Source organism: Phyllobates terribilis, unplaced genomic scaffold (assembly GCF_046119375.1).
Source record: "Phyllobates terribilis strain yellow unplaced genomic scaffold, ASM4611937v1 Scaffold_3__8_contigs__length_932513732, whole genome shotgun sequence".
Classification (NCBI taxonomy): domain Eukaryota; kingdom Metazoa; phylum Chordata; class Amphibia; order Anura; family Dendrobatidae; genus Phyllobates; species Phyllobates terribilis.
Window position 1 is genome coordinate 405,418,689 of NW_027362763.1, and position 20,158 is coordinate 405,438,846.

Sequence of the window (20,158 nt, forward strand, 5' to 3'; positions counted from 1 at the left end):
TGATATGAATGTTTAATGACTCCACAAAAACCTGCATCTTGAATGAACTTTGCCAACACAAGCTCCAAATTTCATCATAAGCTTAGAAATGTGTAATCTCCATAGTGTTTTCTGCATACTGTAGTTTTATTCCAGTCTAGACCCTTGGTTGTTTTGCGGTATTACATGTCTGATTCATCAAGCTGTGTTTGACAGAATTCTGGCATAAAACTGTTTAAATTGTTAAAAAATGTTGCGACTTTTGGCATTTTCACCCTGGTCACAGCCAATCTTGAGAGATCCTGGACTATGTATTATTCAGGGTAACCTGTCAAGCGATTCATGCTGCCCAATAAACGGCGCTCTAGCTTATCTGAGAAAATATACTTTGAAGATCTGGCCAGGAGCCATAACCCCCCCAGCCGACTCTTCCCAGTCCTGCTGCTGGTGATTGGCACTATGTGCACGTGAAGGAGAAGCCTATCAATCAGAAGCAGTGCTGGGAGAGGCGGCCATGGGCGGACCTGGACTAGCTATGGTTCCTGGCCGGATCTTCAAAGTATATATTTTCTGAAATGCCGTTGTACAACCAGGCTGTGATTCATGCTGCCTGCGGTTTGGGCAACATGAACCGCCTGACAGGTTCCCTTTAACTCTTCAAGTTTGTTCACTGATCTTTGGACATTTTGTTATTCTAGTAATACAGAAGTATTTAGCATTGACCTCATATACAGTGAGATTTAATGGGTTTATCATTTATCTTCTATTACTTATATAATGTCTAATAGAGAATATAAGGTCTATCTAGTGCCAACATTATTCCTATCGGTTCAAGGTATGCATGTTCTTTGTTTGCCAAGCCAATGGTAAAGTAGACAGAGGGTCCACCATCACTAGGTAGCCCAAAGGCCCACATACTCTTGCTGAAGTCACCAGAAAACATACGAGATGAACTTTGATTTAAAGCTAACGAGTGAGCCATCGTGCTTCATAATTGCTTAGATGAAGCGTGTCGATAGTGGGATTTTTTTAAACACAAATTATATTTATATACAGCGAGTGAAATAAGTATTAAACAGCGCCTTCAGAAATATATTAACTTTAGAACATCAGTGACGTGTTCAATACTTATTTCACCCGCTGTATATACACAGTGAAATTTATCATTTTTATGTCTTCAAAATAGTGTTTAGTGTTCATCAGAAACAAATTTCTTTTAGATTTCCCTGTAGTTGTCCGCCTTGTCCTGTTCTTCCTTTCCGTCCGCTCCCACCCACATACACCCTTCTTACACTTGTCAAAGTTATCATTCACTTTTCCTTCACTTATCTTTTCATCCCGTATTAATCTGCGCTGCTTAGCTTCAGGGTGCAGTCGGACAAATACATGATTTTCCTTGAAATTCCCGTCCTTTGTATAGAAAGCCTAGCTGTGCTCATAAATCTGAAAGTTCTGTGCGTGGGTGAGCTGAAGTGGCTCTGACTATTGGTAATTTAATTGTGCGTGGTTTGTCCTCAGAATGTTCTCGTTTCTGTGTCTCGTGTTTGTGATAAACTGCTGTGTATAGATTTTGTTTTTATGCCTCCCATCTGGAGATGTAAGCACCGTACTGTATGTTCAGCTTACATGGTGAGCGGACTTCATTGCGCTACCTTTTTATCTATGCAAAACAAATGACATCCTTGATTTTCAGCATCAATAAAGAATCATTTCATGGCTGCAGCTGAAGACGCTGCTCTTTTGCCAATTAAATCTTTTCAGAAACCCCTTTCTGGGAAAGCGCAGGCGACTTCAGCTTGAGTCTCGGCAGTGAGAAATTGCTCTCTACTCTGAAAGGCAAACATTTCACCTGACCATAAAGATGCATTTTAGGCTAGGAATAGCAGCGTAATAAAAATGCATCAGTGCTTTCTTGTTTTGCCAGTGATGAATACTAGAGTTGATACGATCTATTACACGTCTTCCATTTTTTGTTATTTGCACATGCAGGTAGCGTTTTACTTTGCAGCGCATTGTCACAAACAATTCCGCACCATAAAGCTATGAATGTCTGTATCATGCGCGTGTTGAAATATAATGGCGCAATTCAATTTATTCTTTGCTTTTATTGCAGATCCCGAGAAAATCTAAACTAACTGTTCACCGAAATATCCGAGATGATGAAGGCTTCATTATCCGTCATTTTGCAGGAGCTGTCTGCTATGAAACAGTAAGATGAGTTTGTGGGTTTATTTTTATTAACTGCATGGACCAGTTTTTCACGATTAGGATCCATATGAATAAATCTGTTCTAGAAATGTCGTCATAATGGTTTGGCTTTCCAGGGTTGGCGCTTAGAAAGTCAAACTTACAGCTGGAACTATGTTATTGATCTATTTTTGTACAGCGCAGCAGAATATGTTGGCACTATAAAAGCAGAAATTGTCACCATTCACATCAGTCTCTGTCTCCTATATGGCTCAGAGTTTACTTAATGTATTTTAATTCCTATTGACCACTAAAGTATATATTTGGAGCAAGAGCGAAAACCCCTACAAACATGGGGATAATATACAAAGTTCATGGAGCTGTTACCCTTGGTTGGATTTGTACCCAGGACCCTAGCGCTGAAAGACAACAGTGCTTTTTACTGTGTTATTACTGTCAATGCATTTGGCCTACTTTAGACCTGTGGGAACAGAAATAAAATTGCCATCTTGTTACGTGGTTAAACAGTAAGTGGTAGGCACTCATTCACATAGTATCACTACTCTGTTGTCAAGTATCCTGGGACCAGGGGCTCCTTTTCTGTCCCTTGCGCTAGGGACACCCTAGCTATCCCTGTTCCCCAGATTACTTCTAATGGTGAAGACGCCAGGGCCTCGTACCTTGCTGAGCTCCTGAATCCGCCCTTGCTCATTTCCCTCTCCCCCACCCAGGAAAGAAGGGAGTAGTAGTGTATGGCAATACACCAACCAGACTAATAAGGTAATATGTACAGGGATAAAGGAAAATACCAATGATATAAATGTATGCACACAAACAACAGAGGTTAACATCGGGGAGTGAAGGAAGGGAAATCTCAAAATAGGAGAAGAGGAGGATAAGCACACAACCAAAACCAAGCATCACTCTTTATATAAATCCACCTGCTCCTGAACCATGCAGCATGAAGCTAACTCTGGCATTGCCTGCTAGCTAGAGTCCAGTATATATAGGAGCGGTGAGTGGCCAACACTGAACAGCTGAGAGGCAGGTAAGCTTCCAGGAGCTCTCAACTAAACAGAATAACCTCTGCACTGCTAGAAGAAACCTGCACAGTTTAATATAAAGGTGAAGTGATTCTAATCAGTGCAGGAGTAGGAGAAATCAGACGCTGCAGTCTTCTGGCTCCTCTCTGTCGCTGTAAACCCCTGACACATTGCCTGGCATTTCATAATCCGGTATTCAAAGGTAATCTAACGGTAAAATCAACCTCGCAAAACCCCATATATGAGCAGGCAGGTCTTTGAAAGCTACATTCATTGACACCTTTATATCTTCTATTTGTTGCTGCATTCTTACCAATCGGCATTTTAATTCATATGCAAATCATGCATTAAGTGCTGGACATGACAGAGCACTTCCCAAGCCTCTGCCGCCAGAGGTTGTTTCTCCACCTAGAACCAGCCTTGATTGATAGCTTACTGTTCGTGTGATGTCTGGTGCCAGGCCACGAAATCAGACAATCAAACAAGAGGCTGGTGCTGTGTGGGGACACATTCTCGAGAGACAGAGGCTTGGGAAGTGTTCTGACATGCCAAGAGCACTTAATGCATACTTTTCATGTGACTTAAACCACTGAATGCAGCAACAGATAGAAGAAGTAAGGTGTTGATAGATTTATTTTTCTGAGACCTGCATGCCCATATATGTGATTTGGGGAAAGGTTGGTCTTACTGTCAAAATCACTTCAGTCAAAAGCCCATTGGAATAAAATGCAAAAAATTTAGTAAAATGCATAGGCCTTAAAAATATGTTGTTTCTTTGCCTATCTGTGCACCAGAGAAGCAAATATGATAGGCTGATTTATATGTAGATTTGTATTATAAATTACACCAATTTCTGGTTGAAATTTTATTAAATTATGTGAAACCAGAACCTCCATTTACCACCTCCTATTTTTTTTATAAAAGTGCTGAGTGTGGCATAAAACTTGTCTGTCAATTTTAGTGGAAAATAGACATTCACAAAATATGCAATTTTTTTTTTTTTTTTTTTTTTTACGCCTGTATTCTACCAAAGGAGATTCTCCCACTGGCTTCTTGCTTTTCTCCATTCTCAAAATGTACAACACTGAACAACAAGGCAAAGATGATCAGATTCATACTTTCTGAAAAGGGGAAAGTACAGTACAGGGTATAATCTTGGCAATAAGCTTAAAGCGGTTGTCCACTACAACACATAATGAATGCCCCCAGCAATTTAAACGGTGTAAAGAAGTGTTTTTGTAATTACTTTGAATTATCATTGTTGCCTGTTAGCGGCGCTATCGCTGACCGCTCACAAGGTATCATGTGACCCGGCTGCAGCCAGCTCTGACATCCGCTGATGTCACGTCAAGTTTCGGCTGCTGCCAGGCGTGACCCCGTGACGCGCGCCCCCCTGATTGATGGGCTGTGGGCGGGGTTTCACCACACATCACATCACACCAGGAGCAGCGGTGGAGACTCAGCACTGGACCCGGGGAAGGTGAGTAAAGTACGTTGTATAAAAGAGAGAGGATTAGATAGGGTTGAAAAAAAGTTGGAAAACCCCTTTATGAATATGGAGGATTTATGTAAATCATGCCATTACCAACTTCATGGATCAAAGTCCAGGGATCTCTGAACTTAGTATAACGATAAGCACCATGAAAGCTAAAATGACTTGTTTATTGAGAAGCACCCAGCATGATATCACAAATGAATCACCTTTACGTGTTTGAGGTCCACAATTGTCCCTTTAGTCTACAGTCATGGCCAAAAGTATTGAGAATGAGACAAATAGTAATTTTTCCAAAGTTTACTGCTTCATTTTTTGTAATGGCAATTTGCATATACTCCTGAATGTCAAAGAGTGATCAGCTTAACAGCAATTGCTGTACTTGCAAAGTCAATATTTGCCCAGAAAATGAACTTTAACCCCCAAAACACATTTCAATATCATTGCAGTCCTGCCTTAAAAGGAGCAGCTAACATCGTTTTAGTGATTGATCCATTAACACAGGTGTGGGTGTTGATGAGGACAGGGCTGGCGATCAATCAGTCATGATTAAGTAAGAATGACATCACTGGACACTTTAAAAGGAGGCTGGTTCTTGGTATCATTGTTTCTCTTCAGTTAACCATGGTTATCTCTAAAGAAACATGTGCAGCCATCATTGCACTGCACAAAAATGGCCTAACAGGGAAGAGTATCGCAGCTACAAAGATTGCACCTCAGTCAACAATCTATCGCATCATCAAGAACTTCAAGGAGAGAGCTTCCATTGTTGTCAAAAAGGCTCCAGGGCGCCCAAGACAGACCAGCAAGCGCCAGGACCGTATCTTAAAACTGTTTCAGCTGCGGGATCGGACTACCAGCAGTGCCGAGCTTGCTCAGGAATGGCAGCAGGCTGGTGTGAGTGCTTCTGCACGCACTGTGAGGCGGAGACTCTTTGAGCAAGGGCTGGTTTCAAGGAGGGCAGCAAAGAAGCCACTTCTCTCCAGAAAAAACATCAGGGACCGACTGATATTCTGCAAAAGGTACAGGGAGTGGACTGCTGAGGACTGGGGCAAAGTCATTTTCTCTGATGAATCCCCTTTTCGATTGTTTGGGACATCTGGAAAACAGCTTATTCGGAGAAGAAGAGGTGAGCGCTACCACCAGTCTTGTCTCATGCCAACTGTAAAGCATCCTGAAACCATTCATGTGTGGGGTTGCTTCTCAGCCAAGGGAATCGGCTCACTCACAGTCTTGCCTAAAAACACAGCCATGAATAAAGAATGGTACCAGAATGTCCTCCAAGAGCAACTTCTCCCAACCGTCCAAGAGCAGTTTGGCGCCCAACAATGCCTTTTCCAGCATGATGGAGCACCTTGCCATAAAGCAAAGGTGATAACTAAATGGCTCATGGAACAAAACATAGAGATTTTGGGTCCATGGCCTGGAAACTCCCCAGATCTTAATCCCATTGAGAACTTGTGATCAATCATCAAGAGACGGGTGGACAAACAAAAACCAACAAATTCTGGCAAAATGCAAGCATTGATCATGCAAGAATGGACTGCTATCAGTCAGGATTTGGTCCAAAAGTTGATTGAGAGCATGCCAGGGAGAATTACAGAGGTCTTGAAGAAGAAGGGGCAACACTGCAAATATTGACTTGCTGCATTAACTCATTCTAACTGTCAATATAACCTATTGGTACTCATAATATGATTGCAATTATATTTCTGTATGTGATATAAACATCAGACAAACACTAATAAAAACCAGAGGCCAGCAGATCATGGGAAAATATAATTTTGGTGTCATTCTCAAAACTTTTGGCCATGACTGTAGATATAAGTGGATATTAGACTGCCTTTGTGTACGTTACTCCTCCTGCCCTCCTTTATCCCCACTCTTTTTAGCTTCTATTTGAAGAACAGATGTAATATTTTGGAGCCTGGTAGAGGAACCTGATGCGTGTGATAATCTAGTGAAGAGCAGGGTTGGGACATGAGCCTACACAGGCAGCATGCTTGTCACGTCTCAGACCTGAACGATTCCAGACAGAAACTCTGTGTCCTGCGGAGGAGCACGTACAGCAGTCATAGGAAATATTGTCATAGTTGATGGAATCACACTCTGCAATGAGAATGACAGCAAAGAACATAATTGTAACCCAATTTGTCACAGCCTAATGAAACTTTCATCTACCTCCAGTATGTCATAAGAATAAGTTATTATGCCAAGGTTGCACGTTTTCCAACCTATATTGCAAAAATGTAAAGGCTAATGTAGTGTATAAGAATAAAGCAAAAACTGCTACTTGAGATGCTCTTTCAAATTGTACCTTCTGCTTCAGAGAAAAATTACCATGAGTTTCCAATCGCGTCCTCTCCCAAATATAGACACCACCTTTCTAAAGGTAGGTCAAGGCAGTGCAGCCGACCGCATACGGCGGAAACTCCAACCACTGCGATGGCCAATTGCCGGACAATTTTAGTTTACAAAACTGGGCTACCGGTGGACAGAGCTTTGGACTCGAATGACCCTTCTGCCTCTCAATCTTGCACTTTAGATAGATTGATAATATAAGGATAGTTCTATGTAACTTTATTCTATGCTTCTAATACATTTTTAGTGTACAGGTTATGGAAATATGACTTTCAATGACTGAAATCCAGAAGGCAACATCACCAGAGTTGGAGATGTTGAGTTACTATTTAGGGATGTGTTTAGCGTTAAGGACCCACTTTTTATGAGGAAGAGAAGATGAAAGATTTTCCAGGATAACAATACATATAAATGGCACGCCATGTGACTTGGACCATCTCCACACTTTTTCCGCAACAGTCTGCCTTGTGTCAAGAATGAGCCATGAACTTCGTAAACATGTCATTTGGCCAGAAAACTGTATTTTTGCAATGCAATTACATCAGAAAAAATGATAAATATGTGGTGTTGTTGTGAATGGTAGAAAAGACCATTTATTTTGAGAAGACCACCCTTGATCTCGACAAGATTTTTTTCAATTCTCTTTAATCCTAAACATGTAGGTCATTTGTGAGAAGACCAGTGCTTTAGAAGTCGTATTTTACAACCAATTTTAGTTTGCCACTTCAGAGGTTTCACTGTTTTGAATTTCGGTCTTTAATATACACCTCTTAGTTATAGCAATAAAAATGCATATGAGAAAAGTGAGTACTTGAAGTCAATGTGTTGGAAGCAGCTAAAAATGAGGGCAGCTGGGTACATTTACTTAGCTTACCTGGGGAAGAGATGGCACGAGGATTCACTATGGCAAGAAAGCAGATTTCCAGAAACAGGGTGATGCTCTTGCATTCATATGCTTGTTCCTTTGATATGTAGCCCTTACCTTATTGTTGTATACTAAGTAATTCTTATTGTTATCATGACAGTGGTATTTCCTAATGACAGTGATCTCTATCAGAATAATGCACCTTAACACACTGAAAAACTGGTATCACAGTTACTGATGATGATGAGACAGATTCTATAACACAGTTACAACAATGAAGATAATGATTGATCAGCTTCCTTGATACTAAAAATCTATTAACTGATTTTGGATAATATATAGGGGAGGACAGTCGCAGTGTCCCCCCCAGCAGTCAGAGATAGTACTGTCTCTACCTGCCCGCTATGACCGACCATAGAGGAATTTAATGCATGGTGAATTCTTTGTTTCTCATCCGCCTCTATCTTGAATCTAAGAGGAAACCGAACTGCTGGAAAGCAAGTACACCGTATGTAACTATGTGCAGAATGTGATGCACTGCCTCTATAGATATATTAACTTATTTCATTATTGTATGATTCAAATAAAGTCAATCTGTTTCACATAAAGTGATATATAGTGAAAATAATAAATTCTGTAAATAATCTGGGTAGTAAAAAAAAAAAAAAAAAAGAAAATATGTTACTTGTATTCTCCTGTGTATGATAATTGGTGTGGCCGTGAAGGTGCCTCATCACTGCTCTAGAGGCATTATATATGGATATAGGTCATGTGTATAAACATTTTTGATATCTTCTAGTATAATATGTTTTCATTTCCCTCTAGACACAGTTTGTGGAGAAGAATAATGATGCTCTGCATATGTCACTGGAGTCCCTCATATGCGAGTCCAAAGATAAATTTGTACGAGAACTGTTTGAATCCGCCAATAATCACAAGGATTCCAAGCAAAAGACGGGAAAACTCAGTTTCATCAGCGTGGGGAACAAGTTCAAGGTATATTATATTACTGTAGTTATTATGGACAGCTCTCAGTTTTTACAGTTCAGCAAAAGTCCCGTGAAAATGATTCCAGTTCTGTTTCCCTGGCTGTGTGATGCTAGCTGTATTCACTTTTATAGGTTATAGGTCTGTAACAGCAGGATTAAAGAAAAAAAAACGTATTCTGACAATCTTAAAGGGAATCTGTCAGCAGTGTTTTGCTATGTTATCTGAGATCAGCATGATGTAGGGGCATAGACCCTGATTCTAGCGATGTATCATTTATTATACTGGTTGTTGCAATTTTGATAACATCCCAGTTTTGTCTGTTGCAGATCTAGCAGTTCTCTGAATGCTGAGCTCTGTATGACCCCACCCCCACCACTGATTGGCAGCTCTCTGTGTACACTGACAGAATGCTGCTAATCAGGGGTGGGGCAATGTTACACAGACCAGGAGGACTACATGGCACGAGACAGCTAGTCCTCTAGTAATAATCTTGTGCTGATAAAACACTAAATTATTAAAAGAGCAACACAGTCCAATAAGTGATACATCTGTGGAATCAGTTTCTCTGTCCCTACATCATGCTGCTCTCAGATTATATAGCGAAAATCTGCTGACAGATTCCCTTTAAGGCCCCTACACACATTAGACTTGCGTTAGCCAAAATCGCCGAGCTCAGACGACAGTCTGTTATGTATAAGGGACTCATGACTTTCCCCTGACAGATGGCAGGGTAGATAAGGATTCGGCACGGCTGATTTCAGACTGTGGGTCCTTTTTGTTCTCAGCAAAATAAGCCCCCACCAGAGGCAGCGGCACTCTTATAGAGGACAAAGGAGAGCTGCTGTGTGTGGAGAGAATCATTGCTGGATCCACAGCTATCTGTTGTGTATATGGGCCCTTTGTCAGTAGGCAGTGTTCTTGTGCTTTTTTTTTTTTAGTCCACCCATAGTTGTTGCTAATGATCTTTTTGCTTTTTTTTTTTATACTTATTCCAACACAACTGTCTGTTCAATTGTACTGGGACATTATACATAAAATATCAGCATTGTTCTGGTCATATGTTGTTGTTGTATTCCACCCATATTGGTTTTCTGACAGTGGTCTGTAATCACATATTACACGGGCTGTAGAATACAAGGATTCTGCTTAAGGGCAGTTCTTCACCTCCAAAATGCATTTTAATTGGTATCTATAGTTTCATTAGGGGACTTGGCCCCTATAAAAATTATCTAACTAGCAGGTACAGTGCCCGAGAAAATAACCTTCAATTCACATGCAGATGAGGGGGCTTTGGTGCACCCTTGGCGTGGCCAAGAGTTTGGTGCATTATTACGCCTCCTCATTTGCATATTTGGGGCCTTTTTCTGCTTCTGATTGAGAGTGCTCGCTTCCCAGAAGAAGCACTGTCTGAATTTTGCCGGCGAGTGTGTGTACTGACACTTTCCCCCCTTGCATGCTTTCTCCTCCCTGTCTCCTTTCTTTTGACATCACTCTGTACTCTAATATATAAGTGTAGCGAGGGACTTCAGAAAATAGGAGAGGACAAAGAGCAAATACATGTGGCTCCTGGGCTTAAGCTCAGGAGCTGTATGCTTTTTTGTTCTCCGCCCTATCCACTTCTCTGAAGCCACTCCCTGCATTTCACTATGATGCACTGGGGAGATACGGGCAGCAGACTTCTATGCTAGCTACTACCTGCATTGAACAGTACTCTGCTTGCCTACAGAGCACTGTGTGTATTACAAGTCCTGCTCCCCATGTAATCACAAAGCTTTCTCAGTGGCAGCACGTTATCACTCTTTATCACCTATGCGACAAAGTTTAACCTTTTCCTGTAACTTGACTTTTGTTTCTGTTGGACCTCTTTAAACCATGTTGTCAAGCTATCAAGTGTGTAAAGTTACAGAAAAAGCATTAGCTTGGACAGTTTGGTGCTTGGAGCTTTATAGATCCAGAAGTTTGCATATATAAATTGGTTCCAATGAGTTTTTCCTCGCTCTACACTTTTTCAGGCATAGATTTAAAGGGAATCTATCACCAGGTTTTTCCCCATATAAGCTATGGCCACCACCTTTCAGCCCTGTGTTACAGCATTATGGAGTGCTATATACACACGTGGTCAAAATTGTTGGTACCCCTCGTTTAATGAAAGAAAAACCCACAATGGTCACAGAAATAACTTGAATCTGACAAAAGTAATAATAAATTGAAAATCTTTGAAAATGATGAACAAATGAAAGTCAGATATTGCTTTTCAACCCTGCTTCCACAGAATTTTTTAAATAATTAAACTCATGAAATAGGCCTGGACAGAAATGATGGTACTCTTAACTTAATATTTTGTTGAACAACCTTTTGAGGCAATCACTGCAATCAAACGATTCCTGTAACTGTCAATGAGACTTCTGCACCTCTTGACAGGTATTTTGGCCCACTCCTCATGAGCAAACTGCTCCAGTTGTCTTGTGTTTGATGGTTGCCTTTTCCAGACCGCATGTTTCAGCTCTTTCCAAAGATGCTCAATAGGATTTAGGTCAGGGCTCATAGAAGGCCACTTCAGAATAGTCCAATGTTTTCCTCTTGGCCATTCTTGGGTGTTTTTAGCTGTGTGTTTTGGGTCATTATCCTGTTGCAAGATCCATGACCTGCGACTGAGACCAAGCTTTCTGACACTGGGCAGCACATTTCTCTCTAGAATCCCTTGATTGTCTTGAGATTTCATTGTACCCTGTACAGATTCAAGACACCATGTGCCAGATGCAGCAACACAGCCCTAGAACATAACAGAGCCTCCTCCATGTTTCACAGTAGGGACAGTGTTCTTTTCTTGATATACTTCATTTTTCCATCTGTGAACATAGAGCTGATGTGCCATGCCCAAAACTTCCATTTTTGTCTCATCTGTCCATAGAACATTCTCCCAGAAGCTTTGTGGCTTGTCAACATGTAGTTTGGCAAATTCCAGTCTTGCTTTTTTGATTTTTTTTCAACAATGGTGTTCTCCTTGGTCGTCTCCCATGAAGTCCACTTTGGATCAAATAATGACGGATGGTGCGATCTGACACTGATGTTGCTTGAGCTTGAAGTTCACCTTTAATCTCTTTAGAAGTTATCCTGGGCTCTTTTGTTACCATTCATATTATTGGTCTATTTGACTTGTCATCAATTTTCCTCCTGCTTCCACGTCCAGGAAGGTTGGTTACAGTCCCATGGATCTTAAATTTCTGAATAATATGTGCAACTGTAGTCACAGGAACATCAAGCTGCTTGGAGATGGTCTTCTAACCTTTACCTTTAACATGCTTGTCTATAATTTTCTTTCTAATCTCCTAAAACAACTCTTTCCTTTGCTTCCTCTGGTCCATGTTGAGTGAGGTACACACCATGTCACCAAACAGCACAGTGAGTATCTGTAGCCCTACATACAGGCCCACTGACTGATTACAAGATTGTAGACACTTGTGATGCTAATTAGTGGACACAACTTGATTTAACATGTCCATTTTGTCACATTATTTTCAGGGGTGCCATCATTTCTGTCCAGGCCTATTTCATGAGTTTAATTTTTTTTAAATTCTGTGGAAGCAGGGTTGAAAAGCAATGTCTGACTTTCATTTGTTCATTTTCATCGATTTTTAATTTATTATTACTTTTGTCAGATTCAAGTTATTTCTGTGACCACTGTGGGTTTTTCTTTCATTAAACGAGGGGTACCAACAGTTTTGACCACTTGTGTATAAGTCTCCAAGTCGCCCTGCAAAACCAACAAAAAAAAAGGACCTTCTATTATACTCCCCTACGGGGCGGTCCGGTCCGATGGGCGTCGCTGGTCTTGATGTGGTGCCTCCTCTCTTCGTGTCATGCCGTCCTCCTTCTTGCTTCGTGTGGATGATGCTTCCTATGTCATCCACATAGTGTTCCCCATTGTCCTCCTGTGCAGGCGCACTTCTTTCTCCTCTGCTGAGACCAGAGCACAGTACTGTAGTGCGCATGCGCCAGCGCTCTTTGGCCTCTCCCCGGGCATGTAGAGAACAGTACTTCTTGGCTCTGCCCTCAGCAGGGCAGAAAGAAGTGCGTCTGCTCTGGAGGGCAACGGAGAACAGTATGTGGATGACATAGGATGCGTCAGCCACACGAAGCAGAGAAGGAGGACGGCTTACAGCCATGGTGCTGGTTTAAGTCTTCACAGTATGTGATATTCGACACTATTCATTGTGACAGAGATTTAGTTGCTGAGTGTCCCACCTCCCGTCTGGGACATTACGCCACAGATCAGAATTTGTGGTCGGCTCCTGGGTCTGACACAAGCCAGCCCCCTGATAACAACAGCTTCTTCTATGCAGTCATAGATTAGGGGCATGGCTTGTCGTGATCGTATTGCTCCTAATCTAACACCCCTTGAGCGAGCCAGCTATCCTTTTCCTGATTATTGTCCGGTCTAAAGAGGCCAGCAGCTGCCCATCAAACAAGCACTGCTCTCATTTGTTGAGTGAGATGATTTTTCAGCTTGGTTAAGTCATCGTTCTCGGCAGCACATTGTCCTATGTAAACAGGACATGTGCTGCTGAGAGCAACAATGATATTCTATGCGCACAAAACAATCATGTTAATGATCTTGGAGTGAGGGCAGTTTTTCTAATCAGGTTTGTAAATGACTGCTGATGGGGTTACAGTGGCATGTCGAAGTTTGGGCACCCCTGGTCAAAATTACTGCTATTGTGTTTAGACAACTTGAAGATGAAATGATCTCTAAAAAGCCTAACGGTAAAGATGACACATTTCCTTTGTATTTTAGACAAAGAGAATTAAAATATATATTTATGTTTCCTCATCCTTTTACATTTTAAGAATTACAAAAATGTAAATGGACCAATGCAAAAGTTTTGGCACCCTGCATGGTTAGTACCTATAAACACTATGATCTGTCACGGCATATAGCCAACAGATAAGCAGAGAATGCAATCAAGGAAATAATGAAAACGTATAACTTTATTAATTACAATTCTAAAAACACAATGTTAAAAGACAGGGCAACAAAAACTCCAAACAAGGGGGTGGAAACACAGCAAGAAGTCCTGTAGTGTTAATCTCCTGCTGATAAAACACTCATTGTATTGAAACAATAGCACACAGCCTAAGGCTATGTGCCCACGATGCAGAAATGCTCCGGATTTTTCCTGAGCGTTTCTGCATCTCCCTGGCAGACAAAACTCATGCGGATTGTACTTGCGTTTTTCCTGCCAGGGACAAGCGGATGTGAAGCGTTCTTCACTTGCATTTCCGCATGCGGGTGTCAAGTGCTTCCCAAGCGATTTTAGCATCACTTGAAAAGTGCTTGACAACTTGGTCACACTATATAAATCCATGAAACCGGCATGGATTTATATAGTGTGACCGTAAAGAATGGTAAAAAATAAAAAAAATAAATCGATGGCCCCCGGAGTCTTTATTCGATCCGTCCTGGATTGCCGGCAGCTCGCGGAACACTGAAGGACCTGCCGTCACATGACTATGACGTCAGCGCAGGTCCTTCAGTCCACCGCGATCTGCCAGCAAGCGAAGACAAGCGCACCGGGGGCCATCAGAAGGTAAATATAATATTTATTTTTTATTTTAGTCTTTTTTTTTACAGGTTCTATGGTACCTGGGTCTGGATGAGAGTCTCCTGTCCTCCACACCTGGGTACCATCCGCACATTGAAACACATGGATTCCGCATGTACAGATGCAGTGATGCGGATGTCATGCGTTCCAATGCAAGTCAATGGCAGCGAAAACGCCGGGCTTCCGCAAAATAATTGGTAATGCTGCGTTTTTTTCCGCAATGATAATCCGCAGCGGAAATTTCCGCAGCATGTGCACAGCACATGCGGATTATCATTGGGGAACATTGCAGACCTTCTACCAAGCGTTTTTTAAGCGTTTCTGCAACGGAATTGCCTCTGCTGAAATGCTTAAAAAACGCATCGTGGGCACACAGCCTAACAAGTGACATATCGCTGAAATCAGTGTCTCAGCTCCTACCTCATGATTCTAGAAATCATTGTGTACAGTGGTGAATGGCTCCATCTGCATACATTGTGACAGTTCAATAAAACTTTCAACTCTCATCTGATTAAAATGTAGAATTTTGAGGCAGTGTCAACTTTTGTGAGTAATACCCTTCTGTCTGCGTAACTGATTCCTAATACTTAGCTGTGTCAGTACACTCTAGTTTAGCTGAGGAAATTAAAGTGTATTTTGCATATACCCAGTTATTTCTTTAGCAATAACACTGTAGGGATCCGGTTTTAATTTTGTGCACCATTGTGTATAGAGTGTATAGCAGAATACACTAAGTTCACATGTCCAGTAATCATCCGTTAGAACAGATCCAGCAGCAATCCGGTGACAAAGTGGTGCAGACACAACTTTTTTGTCCACCTGAAAGAAACTGATTTCAGCTGGATCCGGTTTTTTAACATTGAAATCTTTGGAAAATGGATCTGTTAATTAGTCATCCGTTTATCTCCCATTTGAAAAGAATCCATTTTTTACTTACTGGAGGTGGAAAAATAAATATTTAACATATACAACTGGATATGTGAGCTTTTAAGTAATCGTCTATTTGAAACTGATCTGGAAAGCAAAAATCAGATCCTTTTCAAATGGGAGAAAAATGGCTGGCTAAATAACAGATCAGTTTTCCATAGACTTCAGTGTTAAAAAAAAACGGATCCTTTTGAAATCAATTTTTTTCACGTGGACAAAAAAGTTGTCTTCCCAACTTTACATGTCAACGGATTGCTGCTGGATCCGTTCTAAAGGATGACTACTGGACATGTGAATTTAGCCTAAAGCAACAATGGGTTAATGCCTTTTCCAATGACAACTTGAAAGCAATGTAAACTTGTTCTGAAATGATCAGATCTGGGGAATTTCATATGTCCATGCTGATAAATGCCGTATGGTAGAACTAGAATGAAGTTTAGTTAGGCCTGAATCGTCCAGCAACAGGAACCTCAACGTATGGTATAACTCCGAACTTTACTATGTATGAGGTTTGTGAAAAGGTGGCCTAACAGCGGGTACTCAAACTCTATCATAAGGGAAACCCTATAATTCTATGTACAACGACTTCTATTTTCATTACCTTTTCTTGTATAAGAATCATAATTGTTCTGGCAGTTTTATAGTCCATTCATGCACTAGGAAGATCATACTTGCCAGCGCTATAAGCCCCTGACATCTAGAGGTGAACTGCAGCGCATTGTTATGGTGTTTTTGTAGGTACATGACAGCTCTTGGGTATCGTTAGGAGGTAATTCTTCATCTGTAACTGCGATCTATGGGGTCTTTTAACATATCTTCTTACTATTGCACCAGGGCGGCAGCTGCATTTCTTATTTGCTGTGCAATTTGTCAATTTTGGGGGCAGAGTAATTGTGTGCGGTGGCAATGGTTGCCAACTCCATTAAAGGGAATATGTCACCAGGTTTTTGCCACGTAATCAGCATAATCTAAAGATATAGGCCCTGATTCATCAAGATCATCGATTTTTTTGCCAGTCTTGATGAAGGGATGTGTAGGAGTCAGACACTCCTGATTCATTAAGTGGCAGATACCTCTGAATCAGGAGCATCTAACAAGTGACCAGCTCTTCTGTGTGCCTCACCCCTAAACTTACTTTAGTCTTTTACTGTAGTAAGATTTCTGGTGTAATGTCACAGCTCATCATGAATTAGACAAGCTGTAACGCTGGTGGACTGGTGTGGACCCACTTTGCCACGGGCCGGGCTTACCCAGGAGGGGCATAACTAAGTGACTACCTGATATTCACTAGAGCCTCTGATGGTGAGGATAGGCTTGGCCATAGGTAGTCACCAGGTACCATTCCAGGGCCGTCCTGGATCTGCAGCAGCTGACCAGAGGGTCAGAGGCATGGGTACGAGCTACTGGAGGACGAAGGCAAAGACGTGGCCAGACTCTTCAGGGCCAGGGCAGGCAGCACAGGATCAGAGTACAAAGTCAGGTGGGGGGGGGAGGTCAGACAGGACGGTTCTACTAGCCTGGTCGATAACCGATGAATTCATGCAAACAAGCGCATAAAGAGGCTACTAGCAGACAAACTAACTAGGAGCCAAGGTTCAGACAAGGAGTGGTGGGAGGAGCTGCCTAATAAACCCCTTTCTGTCTAGGAAGCCTAACTATGCAGGACACAAGTGGTTAAGTTCATTCAAAGTCTGGCCTCTCCTCCATATATCCATGTGGAGACTCGCCAACAGCAGTAGGATGGAGCAGAGCTGAAAATGCTTTAAGAGGCAGCTTAGCGAGACAACCTGAGACTGGGAGGAACAGAGCGATGCCCACAGGGAGTGGGGCTTACTGCCCGTGCGAGTCGCCGACGTGACACAAACTATGGCATCATGCCCTTGCCGAACACCCATACAGCCCCAGCTTCGCTCATTTTGTCTGAGTTGGGAGAAACTGTCTTGAAAATGCCAAGTCGTAAAATTTTTGGTCAACTCTGACTTGCTCCAAAATTTTTTAACCTTTTAAAGCAATATATACCTGAATTCTTGCAGAATTGCTTTGATTAATCAGAGCCATAAACCTTGATTCCAGTGATTTCTCACTTACTGAGATGCTTGCAGTAGTTTGGAGAAAATTACTATTTTAGCAGCAGGAGATTATCATTGGAGGACTTGTAAACCTACTGTTACAGGAGGAGAGAGGACCCTGCCCGCGAGAGCTCACAATCTACAGCTGTGATTTTATGAAAACTGCAGCAAGCAGCCAAGTAAGTGATACATTGCTGGAATCAGGAAAAATTGAGGCGCAAAAGTGCAATAGGGTCTTATCCGATGATAAAGGACAATAAAGTGCAGGGAAGTTATGAATCACACAACAAGGATCAAACTTAAATTTGTTAAAAAATAATGTGGTAATTCCAGATGAAAAACAATAGGTTTTCTGCGCTGCTGATGAAAATCCAAAAGAATGATCCTGTATGCAAAGTAGACTTGACGCGGTTTTATTATCAACGCGTTTCGAAGTCTTTAGACTTCTTCATCAGGATATAACCACGTACCTAAAGATATACATACCTGTGGTTATATCCTGATGAAGAAATCTGTAGACTACAAAACGCGTTGATAATAATGATGAATCCGAATTGTTGCTTGACACGTTAGAATTACCTGGCACTGTTGTGGGCACTGTTTCTGCAGACCATCAGCGTTTCCTCCACTGTGTTATTCCTGTACTGTTGCAATTATTCCTCTCTGTGTCTTTCTTCTGTGTAGTGATTCTACGCTTTCTTTACAGAGCATAGTTGTAAGTTCAGCTATTCAGCCCTTAAATAGTGAGTAGCACAACCCGCCTTCCTCGTCAACATTTGTACATGACCAGCTTCTGTAATCTCTGTATTGAATGCTGATCCGTATGTTTACCGCCATGATGTACTGCGGATTGTTAATGCATGCAATCTGTCACCATGCTGCATGCGTGAATGGTGTATGAGGCTTCCATCTACATGTGGTATATATAACATTACGGTCTTCTTTTCTTCTAGACCCAGCTGAATCTGTTACTTGAAAAACTTCGCAGCACGGTAGGAATATGACCATGTTTTCTTGTTTCTGTTAGCTAACAATGCATGACTGCATGAATTTTCACATTTCCACCTGCCAAGTGTTACTGGGCCCGACTAATATGGTTTGATAATGTCTTTGGAAGCCTGATAATCTGCCAGCAATGTGTCTCTATGAATACACTGGTAACGCTGATAGGCAGCTACTCCGGATAAGCTTTAAGTATGTCGGCTAGCCAATGGAAGCACAAAATGGAAGACGATAAAGACGGAGCACACAAAGCCCCAGCTGAACATATTATGCCAAAGAATACCTGTGCTGCTCAGTACGCTGTGACCATCGTTGGCCTACGCAACGATACATGCAGTGGAGTGTTACTGTCATATTCCGCTTTACATTTGTTAGATTATGTTGGGAAGACTGAGAAGTGTTACAGTTTAAGGGTCGGATTTTTGATCCTAGTGCCGTCTGTGATTATTCAATGGGCGATTTTTTTTCCCATTGACCAAATCTCTGTAAAAAAAAAAAAAAAAAAAAATCGCAGCATGCACAATTTTTTTCCGTAAATCGGATAAGACTCACCCATTCAATTCTATGGGTGCGGGAAAAAATCTGATGCCATACGGAGACACAGTACAGCAACCGATTATTATGGATACATTACAATTGTAATTATTAATAGTTGCTGCTGTAAAAAAAGCATATTGTATACGGATGACAAGGAAGAAAAAAAATATTCCCACTTTTCTGGATGAGACCCTGAAGGATTTTTTTCATAAGCTCGTGTGAACCTAACCTACGACTTAGAGGAAATTTATCAAATATGTTCTGATACATGTAAAATACTACTCCAATAGAAATTGTCACTTGCCTTCATCAGACTCTTGAATAAGAAATGTACTTATATACATAGATTCCCTTTAAGCATCTTAGTCTTATCAGCAGGATTTCACACCCCAAACTATTTATATGTGCATGTAGTTCTATTAAAGACAAGTCCAGCAATACCTTTACTGAGCCAGTCTGTAACTCCCTTACTGCAAATGAGGCTGAAGAACTGTTTGTAGATCTGAACCCTCTGTCACTCCAGCTCTATTCCCCACCCAGCGCCTCCGCTGCTTGATTGACAGTCTCTATGCTGTGAGACTTCAGGCAAATGAGCTGTCAGTCAAGCAGGAGGAGGTGGCACTGGAGGCTAGTAGAGCTGGAGTGACAGAGGCTTCATATCTACAATAGCTCTTCAGTCTCATTTGCATATTAATTCAAATGTTGATTTCTCAGTGATGGAAGAACGGACTGGAAAACTGAAGGTATTGCTGGATTTGTCTTTGAAAGAGCAGCATGCACAAACTAAAGATAATCCCTTTACACAGGTTGTCCAGGATTAATATTTATTTGCCCATATCCATGCAGACATAAAAAATAATAAGCTAAAATGGATGAATTGGTAGAACACACTGAGACTGCTGTATACAACTCACACAGGATACTTGAAGTTTGCTGTATATACATCATGTAGGAGACATTGAGGCTGCTATATACATCACATAGGATACACCAAATCTCTTGTTTACATGACATAGGATACAGTAAGATTGCTGTATTTACATCCCATAGGTTACAATGAAAATGCTGTGTACAGCACATAGGATATAATGAGACTCAACCAG

General features: G+C 41.4%; 1 protein-coding gene across 4 annotated transcripts in view; it reads left to right on the plus strand.

Annotated features, from left to right (window-relative positions):
- MYO6 (myosin VI) overlaps positions 1 to 20,158 on the plus strand; it is a 271,734-nt gene that overhangs the window by 158,823 nt on the left and 92,753 nt on the right. For all 4 annotated transcript variants that reach the window (XM_073675590.1, XM_073675592.1, XM_073675593.1 and 1 more), the window contains exons 17-19: positions 2,093 to 2,188; positions 8,753 to 8,923; positions 18,470 to 18,508. In XM_073675590.1, coding sequence (XP_073531691.1) covers positions 2,093 to 2,188; positions 8,753 to 8,923; positions 18,470 to 18,508 — 306 coding nt within the window. The remainder of the gene's footprint in view (positions 1 to 2,092; positions 2,189 to 8,752; positions 8,924 to 18,469; positions 18,509 to 20,158) is intronic.